A 16843-nucleotide genomic window follows, 5' to 3' on the forward strand; every position below is an offset into this window, starting at 1 on the left:
CCCAAGATGGCAGCCAAGCACGGCACAAAAACAAAAATCGTCTGTGTTCAAAAGATGTGTTAAATTTCGCCAATAGGGAAAAGCGTTAGCTGGCGGCCATGTTACACATTTCTTGAGTGGCTAGCCATAGTTCGCAGGCCCTTGTGGGTAATACAACCTGTGTTCAGACGGTCAGGCGCAGGCGCGCTCCGCCTCTTCCGTCTTTCTTGTCCGTCCTGCTAAGCGCGTCATCTTCCTCTTTCCCGACAGGCTGCTGTAGTGGACGCACGCACCGCGCGTTAGCTCCTCTTTAGGAACCGCTTAAAGTAAGTTAGTCCATGGTACTACAAGAATCATCCGCCACGTGCAAAAGCTCTACTCGTTCCGCGAAGCGAGTCTCTGCTGTGCCTATTTTGGGTTATTTAGAGACGTGTGAGGTATCTACAGGCAGTGTGTGTTCGGCTCATGTGCGGAGCTATCACAAAAAGGGAGTGTAACGTGCTTACCCTAAGCGTTCCGCAGATTTACACCCCCACTTGTCTGCACAGTATCTGCTTTAAATAATAAAAATACATATTATTCTATTTCAGTGACTGCGTCTGAAGACCCTGTGTTTCTACAACCATTGTTTGCAATTAACGAGCTGTAGTTTTACATCAGAGGCGCTGTTGTTTGAGAATATGCCTCATTTTCCCGCTTTCCCTCAACCCGCATGTTATGCGGGGTGACTGATGTTTACCGTTGTTTGAACATCAGAAACCGTGGTGTAGCTGCTGCAGGGTACTTATAAGCGAGACCCTTTCCACGGCTCAAAGTGCCTGATTTTGAATGTATTGCATTACTTTTGTTTCCACCAAGTTTCCGAATAAACTTGGCCAACCTAGTTGAAATAAATATATATTGTTGCTGTATTAGGGCTTTTACTAAAGTATAGAGACTTTGTCTGTGTTCGTAGCGTGTCGCTGCAACCTTTAAATTATGGAAACGACGTTGTGGTCCCTCGTGAGATAGGTTTCCTCGTAATAACCCCAAAGAACTTTTCACTGTTTTCCATTGTAAATAATAGGGAAAAAGTTGAATATTCCCATTCCAGTGCGTGCCCTTGAGTGAGTATACAGACAAAATGTCCTAATTGAAACCAGTATCGTTCTGAGAAAATGGTAAAGCTTTACACCACAGCAAGTATCCAACTATTAGGAAATGTCGCAGAATTGGAGATCTTTCCAGAGGGCACCTGTTTAAAAACAGATCAATCTGTTTGCTTAAATTTTTCAGATCAGTAGCAAGTTGACTCAAAAAAGTATTTTGGAACTCGTCCTCAGACTGCCAGTAGGTAATCTTCTATGGTTACTTATTGAATCACTTGGCCTCTTTTAATTTCACCAGTGCCCCTGGATGGCATAGGTCATTATCACACTGTTCGAATTTGTATCCTGTGTGGCAGGTCATAACCTTCTAATACCCAGTGGTGTAAAATGGTAATCCACACCCCCTCTATCATCTCGCATTGTAGAAAATGTCAACTATTGGAATCATTTTGAGCACATCCTCTAACGAAAGTAAACATACCTGAGTTGTGGTACTGCTTTTAATTATCTCACAAAAAATTGCTAGATAGCAAGGCTTACATTCCAAGTGAGAATACAAGATAGAGGTTCCCGTGGGGCAAAACATTGACATTTATGTTCCCTCTAACTTTTTTCAGCAAACTCTTTTCGTGGAATGTAAGCAAATAAGACAAAATGCAAGACTTGCGAGGTCACAAAAGTAGTAAAAGTTTGTTCATTCCATGTTGAAACGGTCCTCAGTCACTAGTCATTAAATCACACTTCTGGATGAATTGTCTGAATCGGGAGGCTGTGTTCTGTGTTAAGCAGTTCTATATTCGCCTCTGAAGACCTGCTGCTTATCATTCCTATCAGTCGTTGATTGTAGACCACTTTTCTGCTCGATTTAGTAGGTCATATTGTTTGGATGTAGGCAACATATCTCCATTGTAAATGGGCACATTTGGTGTTGCTTGGGGCTGCCGTTTGCTCTGGTCAGGTGGATTGCAGATTGGGCTTTTTAGTTCTCGCCTAGGCAGCGCTCTGTCTTCGAGACATGTATTCAGAATATGGTCTTTAGCTCCGCCCAGCGGTTTTTGTTGGCCAGCCTGCCTTTTGGAAATTCCTTTACTGTGGTTGCTCAATAGTGTCCATCTGTCTTGCCTTTGGGTGCTTGGCTCACTCCCATGGGACATCACAGATTTTCTTAAGGTTGCCCATCTATTGCCTCCTCCCTCAGACGCACCCCTCTCCCTCTCATTATTGCTGCTGTCCTTCCTGGCTTTCTTTTCAGTTCTTGTTTACTATTGTAGCAATTACGGTACGGCACACTTTACTTTTAAACATATTAAGCTAAAGCACGGCATTCCGCCATTTCTACAAATGTGTATAGAAAAAAAATACGGTGGCCACGCTGCTTTTTTAGGTCTCGCCTGCGAATGCAGCGCAAAGCGCTGCGGTCCGCCAGCGAGATCTATTGTTGCTGACTTGCCTCGGAAGTGGGACAGAAGATGGGCAAGCGCAAGGCTTTTGGCGGATTTGAGCCAGTGTACGCGCACGTGAACACGCATGTGCACATCTCCTGTCCCGCTTCCGACCACATGCCAGCCCCGTTGGAGCGGCCCCCTGCAAGATGGGGCCGCTCAGAATTGAAAAAGTACACTTTGCGCCAACAATAGCCCACATGGAGCCCCCCCCCCCCCAGCCCTTTTTCACTCGCCGGGCTGCTCTTCGGGGGGGGGCTCCTCGTGGCTGCAGCACCTCTGTTGCGGGGCTTCCCTGCACTCCTGGGAGCCCCGCGCTGCTGTGGTCATCCTCAGCCGCCGCATTCTTCACCCGGGCCCCCTCCTGGGACCCGGAGCTTCTCTTCACTCCGGCCGCCACTGCGGGGCTCTCCCTTCAGCATGTGTGCCCCGCGATAGCACGGCATGCCGGTTTCTGTTTTTGCCGGATCAGGCCACGTCCCGGGCAAGGGCGCCTGACTTCCGGCTTGTTTTTGTTGTTGCTAATTTCAACCCGCTTCGTGGCCTGTTGCTGACACATTGAATAGAGTGACTTTGTTTAATGCACTCCCCCCACAGGCCCGATGATTGTATTTGTTCTGATTCTTCATTCGTATTTCTTGAGGTGTTGGAAATTTAAGTGTTTGTTGCTTTCCAGGTCTCGGTGGCGGACAGGCGAGGCTTGGGCTGCAGTTTGAATAATGCATTTCTGTGGGACGTAAGGTGGTCTCCCCTGCTCGGGTTGAGTGGTTCTGTGATGAGATCGTGTTGCATGGCTTCAAATAGCACCTGCTGAAAGGCGAGCGTTTCCCTCTCTTTATAATACTTTGTGTTAAAAGATATTTTTAAATTACAGAGGGCGACCTCTTCGGATGTGTTATTTCTTTTTAATTGTACCCATAACCCTTATCTTTTGAAGTAAAAATTAAAAAGCATTTGCAATGCAATAGGTCTCACATTTGCGAGGGTTTCAGCTATGGGCATTGTAATTGACAATGCCTTTTATTTATGTGTTGGTTTTTAAAACAGATAAATTAAAGGCAGTCATTTACAATGCTAATAGCTTAAACTCTCACAAATGCGACAACTATTGCATTGCAAATGCTAGTTTCCTTCTATTTATTGAGTTTTGTTGCAATAGGGGCACGCTGCGCTTAGCTTTAAACTTCTAACGCACGGTGTGCCGCCATTGCTTTAAAATTCAATAAATGGAAAAAGAAAGGCAAACGGGCGTTACGTTTCTTTTCCATTTGCAAAGCCAATAGCTCTACGTTTAACTAATGCATTGCAAATGCTTTTATAGGTCTCGCCTGACCCAGCGCTTGCGCTGGTCTGGGGAGACTTAAAGTAAGGGCTTCAAAAAAATGCTACCGCCGGCCAGAACTTGCAGTGCGTGCACGGGCGAGTGCTTGAGCAGAGGTGCCATATGGCGTGATTACTGCTGCGCGCGCACATGCACAGCAAGCTGTGGCCGGCGGTAGCATTTTTCCCCCACCACAGCAGTCATTTCTCAAAGCGGGCGCTTTTTTTTTCTGTTTATTACTTCTATGTAGTAATGGCGGCACCCGTGCTTTAGCTTAAACATCTTGGGCTAAAGTCGGGTGCTGAGATTGCTTCAAAAGTAAAGAAATAGACAATTCTTTATTTTTTTAAGCAATCTCGGCACCCAACTTTAGCTTAAGATGTTTAAGCTAAAGCACGGGTGCCGCCATTACTACAGAGCAGTAATAGACAGAAACAAGCATTGGCATAGCCAATAGGTCTCGCTTTTGGGACCTTAAGTATTTAGTTATGCTACTATTGCATGGCTAAACACTTATGTCACAAAGGCGAGACCTATTGGCTATGCCAATGCTTGTCGTTTTTAATTTGCTGGCTATACATAAATACATTCTTCTCTGTAGGGAGACATAAGCTGGTCTGATGTGTAAACATAGATGTCATGCTCTCCTTGCTTCTGCCTGGCTCTGTTTAGAAACTCGGAGGTGTACAGTTTCATTTGGGGGTTAATTTTGATTCTGTTGGTTATATCCAACATGTCTGCACTCCGGTACGCCATTGGGTCCTGGATATAGATTTGTTTTCCAGTATAACCAAGGTTGTGTTCGAAGTGTGACCCAGTGGAATAAGGATGCTTGCAGTTGTATTGCCTATTAGCCACATTTCTCAAAAACTTTCAAGTTAGATAGGGATGAGTCTTGTAATGTTTGGGGAGGCTGAGCCCAAATTAACCAATGCAATACAAGCTGTGCTTCCTTTCTAAAATGTTTACCTTTCTTTATTATGCAAAATAAAGATATCTATTTGTATCAGATAAAACATTTACAAGGTTAGTCCTATACACAAAAATCTTTGTGTTTAGGACAAAATATGAATGCACGTTATGCCATTTTTAGTACATTTCGTAGGTATTCATGGTTTACAGTTGAACAGATTCATGTTAGGCAAATAATGCAGAGTAAAAACCTTTGGAGCCGTTTCAAAATTTTTGGCTGGCGTGCCAGACCAGATCTACGTCATTTAGCATCCCGTACAGCGAACATTATAATTTTGAAGAACGTGCTCGGTTTTTGTTCTCACTTCAGCATACTTTATTTCACACTAGTGAGACTTTGTACAGTTAACTCCCAAAATACCCTTTCACTTGGCATAAACTAGTTATGATTTTGTTTAACCCTAAAGTGATTGACATAGAAACGTGTTTAAAAAAGACAAATAACTTGCATATGTTTGCTGACAATCTTAAAGATTTTTGTATTCTAATGAATACCTAATCATTTCCAGGGACAACTTGTATTTCATTACTTTTCACAATGTCAGTCTGGCCTGGTACATTTTTCCTGCACTTATTGAAATAAGGTATTTCTTTGTGTCCATTTGTTGTGAGCCTTTTGAGTTGAGCTACTTGGTTTCATTTCACTGGCGGGTCGTGCTATTCTGCATTTTGACGATGCCTGTAACTGGCAGCATGATAGTAACTTAGATCTATATTTTGGAAACCCTCATAGAAGGTCCATATGAACTCTTCTAAAGTAAAGTATCAAATCAATGTTGGTGGTAGAGCTGCCTTTCGGATTCCAAAACCTTAGGTATAACCTCCTTTCTTTGTAGTCTTAATCAAGTCTTTACAGTTTTTAGTGTTTGTTTCCATAAGCCTTCACTATACCGAGGATTCCTCCCCTAAAACGTCAATTTTTTAGCTTTTGAATGCAGGTAAATTTTAGCCATTTGTTTGCAAAAGCCCTCTTGTGGACCATACCAAGATGTACAGTGGACTTATTGCCAGCCAATTGCTCACCATAGGTTTGCTTTCGTGTAATCCCTGCATTTTTGTGGGTTTTTTTTTTTGCCCTGGGCAGCACTTTCTGCCATTCAAAATTACTCTTTATTCCTTAAATTATTTTGTTAATGTACAACTTTCCTCAAAATATTGCTGGACTAGAGGTGGAATACTAAACGAGAACAAGCGATATTTTGCCCCTCGCTCTTTTGCTTGCTTCCTATTGCTAGCTTGCCTTACTCTTCTGTCTTTCCCCTGGTACATCCTATCTTTACGATTCTTTTGATTGGCCGACTTGCATACTTCTGCTGTAAATGTTTATGGACCTACTTTTTCATTCACCACAGTGCATGTTTTTTTTTTTTTTTAGCTCTCCCTTGTTTTCCACTTCCCCCTCATGTGCAGCCCCCCCCCCCCCCCCCCCCCAGTTGCTTGTCTGTAAAATTACTGGAATAAGTGAGATTTTTTTGCTGCGATATGGCTTAAGACCAGCCTTTAATGGTTGTTTTTGTTTAATCTCCTGCATTTCACATATTGCATAAAAGCACAAGCTTTGGCACGCACTGGATATTATGGTCCTAGGAGGAGGGTATCTGCTGCTAATCTGAGGGCTCATTCAGCTGGCTTCCAAAGCATAGTTCTTCTTAGATGCCCTTAAATCTACTCCTGGGCTGCAACAAAGGACTAAATGGCTGCTCCCTTACCTACTACAAGGGATAAAATGGCTGAATACTATGGAAAGTAGATTGGATTTTGTCGAGCAGTTTTCTTAGACACTTTTTAATCCTTTTAAATTCTGTTCAGTGTGTTCAGTTTAAAAAAAGAAAACCCATTTATAAAGATTAAAGACAGTGAACACAATGTAGTTTTGAGATGCCCTAAGATTTCCTTTCCCTCCAGTATTTAGATTTTTAAAAACTTTATTTAAACAGTACTTTACAATAATTGACTAAGTCAACAGCTCTGTATTGGCATTATAAACGCAAGATGTATTGGTTTAGCAGGAGTTTTTGTCTTTAGAACTCGGTCAGTATTCTTGCTCTTTCCTGCTCGCTCTCCCAGCCAACAAGCTGTGTTGCTCCTTTCTGTCTGCCTCATTCATTCCTTCCTACACATCAGCTTTACTTGCCTTTTCCCTGTCCCCACAAACTCCTCACCTCAAGCTGCCTGTCGCCTCCTCCCCAGTCCGCTACAAGTTGCTGTTCCCTACACAATCATTATATATTTATTTTTTCCTATGGGAGCTACCATTTAATTTTGGAAACACATTTTTGCGTACATTTACCGCTACGAAGGACGTAACCCATCTTGAAATGGCAGCCTCGTGATAACACATTATTTGTACACATAATTGCACTTACTTTGATCAATGCTGCAGATCATTGACAACGCCTATGGGTCCCCAAAAATGTATCTTGACTGACCTAGATACGTCAATTCAGTAGCTTAATCAAACAGCATCTCAAATATTTTTTTTATTGTATCGATTGCTAAAATAACATTCATGCTTGTAATAAAGCAACACCTGACTACAGTTTTGCTCTCACTGCATCGTCTGAAAGGAGTGTTGATTTGCATACACTGGGTAGTCGCACAGAACAGGTACATCAAACACAGTTAACAAAATACAAAAGATGGGCCCATGTGAAATATCAAATCGAGACGAATAGCATTCAGTTAAACTCGACAGTAATATGCCAGCAGTATTAAACTGAATAAGAGTCAGCTTTCTGTTGCAGGCGGCTTGGTAAAATGTCAGCTTTTTCCAGAGTATTTGCACCGTTTACTGCAGTTTTTCTCCCCGAAGTATTTTGGATGCCTTCATCGAAGGCACGTTGAAGCTGAATTCAGCCTTTCCATCTACATGAAAGGTTTGTAGACTATTTAAAACGTATTTTGAGAATCCAGCTTTAGTTATAATCATTGTGGTTTTTCTCTATAAAAAGATGAACGGGCCCTCTAAATTAATAAGGGTGTACAGAAAACGGACAACATTCTTGGAAAAAGTCTGGTCTACGTACATGCATTAGTTGTTCCTCTGTTAAGTGGTACACCATGGTCCAAAGACGTTTTTCGGTGATTATTGAATGCCTCTTGGGTTTTAGTTGTGAAGTCAAGGAATGACTGCTCTGGGATGAAGATAGGGGAAAACTTTGTAATTTAATTAAGTATTTATTTTGACATGAAGGACTGCTTACGACCAAATAGCTTTTGTTTGAATAAATATTTTACTGTCTGCGTTTGTCAGTGTGTTTTACTCCAGTATGTAATGCATATTGCTGTCTTTTCCGTAGAATGCGTTACGTTGCTGCCTACCTTTTGGCTGCCCTTGGAGGCAATGAAAATCCCAACTCAAAAGACCTCTCAAAAATCCTTGAAAGCGTTGGAATCGAAGTAGACAAGGAACGCGCCAACAAGGTATGTCTAATGAGTTGACATTGTGCGGTTCTGCCACGCTTCCCTTTTGCTCTTTATATATAAAGTTTTATAAAGCGCGAACATAACCCTTGCAGGTATCAGTGCTGTACACACGGCAAGTACATGAATAAACTCTGTACAATAGAAGTCAACAGTGGCCCCATAAGGAGTACACAAACAAGATCAGGGACCTGGTAGTGGGCTACACTAGATCCAATTCTCCTAGGTGTAAAATATTTCCTGTAGCATTTAGCAAAACAAATGTGAACATGATACTACAACAATATAATAATTGACAAACCTGCGGGGAGGGGGCCCACAGGCATAAAACAATTGACAACCAAACCTAAAATGCATGGAGAACAAAAGCTGGGATAAATGTTCGGTCAGTCAGCAAGTGGACATAAAAAGGAACCCGATGCAGCAGTTAAGGATCACTCAGGAAAATTAGTTTGGCTTGTTTCTTGAAATAGGCAGTGGAAGGATTAGCTCTAATCTCAGTAGGCAGAGCGTTCCAGATTCTTGGAGCCAGCCCGGAATAAGCACGTTTGTACGTACTTTTCTTCTTGAATATGGGTGGTTTCAAGAGAAGAGTGGAAGTACTTCTCAAGTCCCGCCTCGAGCCAGAAAGAACTAGCTTGTTCGCTAGATAGGCCGGAGTGTTATAATGCAAGGGTTTATGCGTGAGGCAAGCTATTTTACAGCAAATCCTCGCTTCAATAGACATCCAGTTAAACTGCAAAAGATCTGGTGTAATGTGGTAGTGTATTTTGGAGCCTATGCTGAGCCTGGCCGAGGCGTTGAGTAGCTGAGATGGGCCAAGCTCGCTTTAGGCAACCCTGCAAGGGTCACCAGACCATATTCAAGGAGCGATATCAATAGGGATTGTACTGCAGGTTGTAAGTCTTTGGTCGGAAGGAAAGGTTTGATTTTCTTGAAGGTGTTAAGATGAAAGTTGGCCTAGTGGCGCTGATGTGAGCTTGCATGTTAAGTAATTTGTCTAAGGTAATGCCTAACGATTTAACGGAATCAATCACTAGAGGGGTGCAGTTAAGGACTGTGAGTTGCTTTAGCCAGTCCAGGGTAGGTACAGAGTGATTGTGGGGGGCAATCAGCAGGAATTCCGTTTTGAGGGTGTTCAACAGCAGATGGTTCTGGGCTAACCATTGTTGAGTTTGCGAAAGAGCCCCATTTAGAATTTTAATGTCGTCAAGCGAGGAGATCTTCAGGTAAAGTTGCGTGTCATCCGCATACATGTGGTAGAGAATGTTAGACTGATTTAGATGACAGTGAGTGGTTCCATAAAAAGGTTGAAGAGCGTGGGCGAGAGTGTGGATCCTTGCCGAAATCCAATCCTGACATGGGTACTGGAATCAAGGGACTGGTTTAGTTTGATCCTTTGAGTGCGATTGTGTAAGAAAGAGGTAAACTACTTTAGGGCCGGACCAGCTAAACGCATCCTTCGTTGTAGAAGATTAATCAGTGTTTCATGTTTGATGGTGTCGAAAGCAGAGGACAGGTCCAGCAGGATCAGAAGACTAGGGACATTCTGATCAAGGGATTTCAGAGCGGCATCTCCAATGTGCACTATGCCTTGCTCTGAAACCGGATTGATAAGGAGGTCCAGAAGTTGACATTTCTCTATATGGTTGCAGAGTTGCTTGTGGACGCATTTTTCGTGAAGTTTGGCTAACGTCATGATGTTAGTGATCAGTCTGAAATTGTTGGGATCAGATAGATCCGAGTTGGGCTTCTTAGGGATGGTCGTGACTTGCCCAATTTTGAGGCAATCTGGTATGCTCCCCTGCAGAAGTTATCTTTGTACTGTGTTCAGTCTTTCACTTTCTCCAAATGCAACAAAAATTATTTATTTATTAATAAAATAACTAATGTTGCTTTTTTTTATTCTAGGTGATCACAGAACTGAACGGCAAAAATCTTGAGGAAGTCATTGCTCAGGGTAAGTACATCTTTCGGGGGGGGGGTATCTGAGCAAATCACATCTCCACATTTTCCTAGGTGCGCTAAACTGCAAAAATTAGAGATTCCCATATGGTTTCACTATTGATTACTAACTCTTTTTGGCTGAAATAGTATGGCTCAAAGTGATTTTTTTTTTCTCCGCTATTTGCTAAAAAAAAATCCTACATTTCATGGTTAAGTGCTGATGGTGGTTTCTCTACTTGTCTGAAGATTGCCCCCGTCAATTTCTTCCCACCTAACTCTGCGGGTAACTGCCTTTAGTTCGCCCCTTCAGGTAGGTGTAGATTAAAGCAGTAGCTTCCGACTGATGGATTCATTAACCTTGTCATACATAGCTAGCATTTACCGTATCCTGGTTCTGACCATGGCTATTGTAATTATGTGGCACAGATATTGTGTCCAGGTTAAGTTATGGAGCAAACTAAAGCCAAATTGTGCGGCACTGTCTGTAGATTAATTTTTATAGCAGTCCTGGAGTTTAAAAGCATTTTAAAGAAGATCTGGAGGCTTTTGTAACTACACAGTTCCCCTAAAACTATGCACATTTGCCCTCAATAGTAGTGTTTTTTTAACCAGATTTATGCTCCATAGAAAGCAATCCTGCATGTACAGAATTCTAGTACTAGAAGATGGTTCCTTTTCTCTGTGCATCCAGTTTTAAACTTTATTTCCTAGCTGCATTACCTTGCGCTCACACTACAGGGCCATTTGAATAAACCATCAATGATTCATTCCTATAAATGTATGTCTAACTAAATGCTACATTTTCAGGATTCTTAAGCAAGTCCTATTCAAATGAATGGTTTGAGAGCAATCGGCGTCTCATGTCAACAGAAATGAAAGGATTCATTCTTTACACCCTGTCTGTAGTATTTACGGTTTGTGTTGGCTCCTGAAAGTGGGGACATCATTAACCCGAGCATGTGCCTTTAGGATGAACACGATTGTTTTAAAATTAAATTATTGTAGAACATGTTGAATTATAAAAATATGGATTCACTGCATTTGGCATAGGTGCCACAGTATTGCGTGATTAAAATGGCCCTGGTGCTAATTGTCTACTCTGTGCTGTGTTTTTTTTTTTTTTTTTTTTTTTTTTGGCCATACAGTCCAGTATTGCACTACAATGATGTGCTACTAGATTTTTAATACATCTTCATCGTGTTTGACATGGACTCCTGGGGTTTTCCAGTCCATCCATGGCAGTAACACAATGAGTAGTGCAGATTTTGAGCTAAACACTTTTAGAGATCTAAAGCATTATCGCTAGTCACCCTGTTGGTGGTCGAGGAAACGCTTTTTAGGTTTGCTTATAAAGACTCCCTTTGCGGTCTCACTTGCCTTGGGTTTTACAGAAAAAATTAATGTCTGTAATGTTTTCAGTCTACCTTCTTTTTCCCTTTCTGTTCAAGTATTAAATTCGTGCCGCATCCCACTTTAGCCTTTGTCTATTCATTGTGAGAAGTCATTTTGAATATGCACATGTTATGCTTTTGTTAACATGCAGTCAACCTTCATTCCGACTGCGGAATTTTTACTTCATATTTTAGGCTTTTAATGCCGATGGAATGTTAACGAAAAACATTTAAATTGCCTGCTTGTGAAGGCCAGAAATATTGGCTTTTATGTTTGAAACTTTTCAGTACTTCTCCGTTATTGCCTTGCTGCAAAGATCTAGGCAGTTACCTATGCACACAAACTTGCTGCTCACAATTTCCCTGTTTCACATTTGCTGGATTCTTATGTTATTTTGGGATTTCTTGTGTTGTCTTGCGTCCATTCTAATATCCACAGGTTAGTGTCTGTACCTGTTGGGTTTCGCTTATGGACGAGATTAAATTGGAAATGCCTTTGAAAAATTGGCGTAACAGTCTGATCATTCCAAAGGCTGTCCAGACATTGTCTTGTTTGAAAGATAGTGTGATTGATACTTCATTTTTGCTTATTTTCTGATTGTTTAGGAGATCATACTCCGTGAGTCTTGGCTTGAGCGAACCTCCCTCGGCACCACTAAGTATTTCCCCCACATTTTCAAAGAAATTAAAGATTTTCAATTTGTGCAACCTGTCTCATCTCGCCTGTTTAATGCTAGCCCCCTTATTGGTGGTGTTCAGAACTAGACTGTTATAGTCTGACCAAACTGCAAGTATTGTGCCCTTCTGCAGTCTATATGGCACCTTTACCAAGCACTGCTTCCTTCTGCCCATTTGGTCTAGTGGTTAAATCTCCGACTAAAGAAGATTCTGCCTTCCCCTTGACAAAATCGATTGATCACTGTCAAACCAATCTTTGTTTTTCGATCCGAAATACGGATCTAGATGGGATTTCAGTGTGTAGTGTGGGCTGCACAATAAACGCTTTCACTTGGTTGCAGTCGCGGCCGTCATGGCTCGCCTGTGGAGGGTTCACGCAGGGGAAGGAGTTGTATTTTTTTTTTTTTTTTTTTGCCTACCTTCTCAGGTCCCACGATGACGTGGCTCCTACCCGGGTCCTATTTTCCTGCTCAACAGGAAGCAGACAGCCTCCCTCCCATCTGCCAATTGCAATGGCAGATTTGTGATTGTTGAGGACCCCGCCCAGCTGGGTGCCTATGGGGAGACCATTTTCTCCAAGCCTACATGGAGAAAAGGGAGAGTGCGCATGGCTGGTTTGATCGGCCCCAGAGGGCTGACTAAACGGTCAGGGTCCGCAACATTGGGCAAGCCACTTCCCTTCTAACCCCCTGCCCTCAATCAGGCATACCCTTCTGCTTTCTCGCAGTGCGAGAAGCAGAAACCTAAAATGGTAGTTTTACCATTTTGTTTCTGCTTCTCACTGCGAGAAACCAGTGGGGTGACGTTCCACCGCCCTAATGGAGAAGCCACCCCTGCTTGGTTGTCAGCCTTGTACATAAACTTCATTCACAGTATTGTTTTGCTCTTAATTATGTTGCTGCTTTAAGAATAGTCCACTTCTACAGTTTTATGGAAATCTTACTGAGGGGGTTGACTGATAATATGGAATGGTAGCACAACGTTTTATTATCATGGCGATATACAGTTAATAGTTACTGGTTCGTCTGTTATTCAGTCTGTTCATTTTTAAAAGTAATGTTACAGTCCTGTCGACGATGAATCGGGAACAAATGCAGTTCTTCCAGTTACCCCAAATAACCTTTGGCACTGCAGTGTTCTGGGCATTGAGGGAATACGGTTACAGTACGCCCGCATGGGATATTTCCAGGGGCAGTTGACTGAGTGCCATGTTCTCTATGTAAATCTCCTTCCCAGAATTGCAAGGGCATTCTAGGAACGCGTTGGTTTTGCTTTAAGATAAGGGTTTAATGGTAAAATGTATGCAACAATTCCTGGGAAGTGTTTGGGGAGATTTATGCAGTTACTAAGAATCCACATGGAAACAGTTTTCCCCAAAATAGTATGTGCGTTGTTTTCTTATCTGCTGAAGTGGCATTATTGCTTCATTGCTATTTTGACAACATGTTTACATTTCCGTGAGAGCGTACATGGTGATCCCTTTTTACACCCCACAACGTCAATTGCTGTTATTCAAAAACGTATATTCTAGGAAAATAATTAACTGTTAGTCGCGTGCCGGTATTTTTCACTTGTGTGGTGAAATGTGCTCTTTAAGAACAGTTCATTCTATGCGATGGAGACTAAATGATGTGGAAATAATACTAAAGCTCGAGGCTCGCCCTTTAGCGTCTCAGATTGAAATACAAAACTTCTAAAGTGTTTCAACTGTGTATTCGAGGCGTGGATCTGCTGCTCAAGTGACATACCAAGTCCACCGAGCGATCCGGACTAATGTTGAAGTAGAGCACACTGCATCCCAACACACGCAAGGCTGACCAGCTCTCAGTTTAGCCTCTGATTTCCTAATCCGGAGCAAAATCACTTTTCTGGCATAAGCATGGCTGCCAGATCAAAGCTTCTACGTCCCCCGCTCTTCCCACTGGAGGTTCGCCACAGAGCACTGTTATGAAAGGGGTATTGTTTTTCAAGAAATGGTATCTGTTCATTATAGTGATGGTTGGAAGCCTCAAAACCTGACAGGCAGGCCAATTGTTATATGGCATCCTTGTCACGAGGGTGTTGGAAGTTAAAAAGTGCTCGTGTTGTCTGAAGGGTGACTAATCTGAATTTTGGCTATCTGACATTGAGGCCCCGTGCTGGAGAATTTGAGTTATTGGTTTCTTTTTTTCCCCCCTTGCCCAGGCTATGGTAAACTTGCAAGCATGCCCGTTGGCGGAGCTGTAGCTGCGTCGGCAGGTGCTGGTTCTGCTGCCCCAGCTGGAGGTGCTGCTGCTCCCGGTAAGTCGATAGTATTGCAATATGACGTCATTTACATGGGTAAATGCAAGCTTACATGGTTGTTAGGAATTGTAAACTTCGGAATGGACAGGCAGGGCTAAGTGTTTAAACATAATCTATCTGAAGCCCTACGATTTCTGCCTCACTTTGTCCCTTGTATAAGTGGACACTATTCATCTGTATCTAACATGCCCTGGGATGTTACCGATGTATAATGTATTGTAATTGTATTTACATAGCGCTTACTACCCCTGACGAGGCGTCAATATATATCTCTCAATCGCCACAAAGCTGTCTGTTAAAGAGCCGCAGGCCCAAGCGTGGCGGCTCTGTGCAGGCACAGGGAATCAAGTTATAAATCCTAAAACAACTCTTGAAAACAAATACGTCGGCTCCAGTGTTCTAAAAGAAGCCAAGCACTTTATTGCACCACATAAGATGAGCATTAAGTTCACCACATAAGATAAGCATTAAGTTCATAACATTGTCCACCACAAATTCTAACACTTTCCAGCTTCTTCGAGTCTTGTTCACAGGTCGACGTCACATAAATCATTACAAGGATCACATGCTTTTGTAGTGAAAGGTTAGCCATCTTATTGGTCAGTGGTCCGCCAATTAATATGCCCATTTGAAGTGCGCCTTTTTAAACGGTCAAAACAATAGTCACTCCTCATTAAAATGCCCATATTAAAACATTAAAGCAGACTTTCGAATTGCATTTTCGGTCTCCAGGCCACGTTTTGAAACATGGAACACCAGCAAGGAGAATCATACATTTGCTTGCATCCCTTGCCTACTTCCTCATGTATTTTCGCTTGGGCACAATCCCGTCTATTTGTAGAGGGAAGCAGGGTGGTCAAGCTCCTTTATATCACACCCACAAATCTTGTTTGCTGTAATATTTTACTATGCGTATTTTGAAACGTTTGTCAAAATGGTTTTAACTTTCTGAAAGTTCATCATTCGAATGGGCACATTAATGGACTGACCAAGGAGGTGGCCAGCCTTTCGCTGCAAAAGCATGTGATCATTGTAATTTGTGACGCCGACCTGTGATCAAGGCTTGCAGAAACTGAAAAGGGTTAGGATTTTCGGCGGACTACGAGTTATTACCAACTGAATGCTTATCTTCTGTGGTGCAATAAAGCGCTTGGATTATGTTGGACTAGAGCAGACCTATTTCTTTTCAAGAAATTTGTTGATCTATACATTTCATATTATCTTTGAAGAGACTTAATTGGGAGATCTAGTATGCAATTTCTTTTGCTTCTGTTAATATTTTTCAATCCTTTTTATTTCACAGTGGAGGAGAAGAAGAAAGAAGAAAAGGAGGAAGAGTCTGAAGGATCAGATGATGACATGGGATTTGGTCTATTTGACTAAAATATTGGCGGTTAAGAAAAAAACAATAAAAACTTTGTGAAAAAAAAATCCTGCTGTTTGATAATTTTGGTGTAGGGTGATGTTTCTTGGTGCTTTTGGAGGAACGCAATTTACCTGCCGATTTTCTAAGCTGCCACCAATTCAGTGGCACACAAAAACAAAAAAAATACCGGGGTGGGGGCAGGGAAGTCATTTCTTTAACGGTGGCGCTGCTTGCAGCTCTGTGGCTGACCCAAAGTTTAGGAACAAGAGAAGCAGACTGCCTTTTGGAGACTAGTGTTCTCATGGCAGCACTATTGGTATGCGTTGGCTGCTGTAGCCCGGAGAGGCTGGACGACATTGGACTACTACACATTTGCTATACTACTGAATCCTGACTACAGCATAGCCTACACACAAACAGCAGGCTCCTGAGTACAGCATTGTTTAAAGGTTATTGTTAAAGGCATGCATCCCTGTCCTAATTTCACACAAATTAAATTTACTCCTGTAAAGCTGAACTCTTGCTTATTACGGGGTTTGTTCCATTTCTAGATCTCACTGAATAGCTGAAATAAGCTTTTGTTTAACATAAAACCAGACCAGGACAGTGGCTTCCAGACAGAGGCTTGGACTAGATAGTCTGACTCCAAAACTCCCTCATGCTTCCAAATATGGTTTGATGCACGTTGGAGGAGCTCGGAAGTGTTTTAATGAGTAGCAAGACATGGGTACTTGTTAACAGTCTGATAAGATGGTAATTGGCCGTGTGAGCTGCCTTGCACCAATAGAAACTGGCACGAATAGTTAGAAGGGCTGCAGGCAGCAGCTCTCTAAATCCACCTTTCACAAGAATAACATACATTTCTAATGTAGACTTGAAGAGTGAGAGCATAAACTGCATGTAGTTAATCTAGTTTAGTACATGGGATTCTGAAATTCCTGTATTTAAAGACT

General features: G+C 42.3%; 2 protein-coding genes across 3 annotated transcripts in view; one reads left to right on the plus strand and one right to left on the minus strand.

Moving 5' to 3' along the window:
- Positions 1-16843, minus strand: part of PIDD1 (p53-induced death domain protein 1) — a 332716-nt gene that overhangs the window by 218318 nt on the left and 97555 nt on the right. The window lies entirely within an intron of this gene.
- On the plus strand, positions 167-15955 carry RPLP2 (ribosomal protein lateral stalk subunit P2). 2 transcript variants are annotated; one of them, XM_085644872.1, is made up of 5 exons: positions 167-305; positions 8102-8225; positions 10137-10185; positions 14426-14521; positions 15828-15955. In XM_085644872.1, exons 2-5 carry the CDS (start codon positions 8103-8105, stop codon positions 15905-15907), a joined length of 348 nt encoding a protein of 115 aa, XP_085500998.1. In that variant the 5' UTR covers positions 167-305; position 8102; the 3' UTR covers positions 15908-15955. The 2 variants fall into 2 exon arrangements, with proteins under 2 accessions (XP_085500998.1, XP_085500999.1); XM_085644873.1 differs by lacking the exon at positions 167-305 and adding an exon at positions 3186-3326.

This window comes from Triturus cristatus, chromosome 3_1 (genome assembly GCF_964204655.1).
Source record: "Triturus cristatus chromosome 3_1, aTriCri1.1, whole genome shotgun sequence".
Lineage (NCBI taxonomy): Eukaryota > Metazoa > Chordata > Amphibia > Caudata > Salamandridae > Triturus > Triturus cristatus.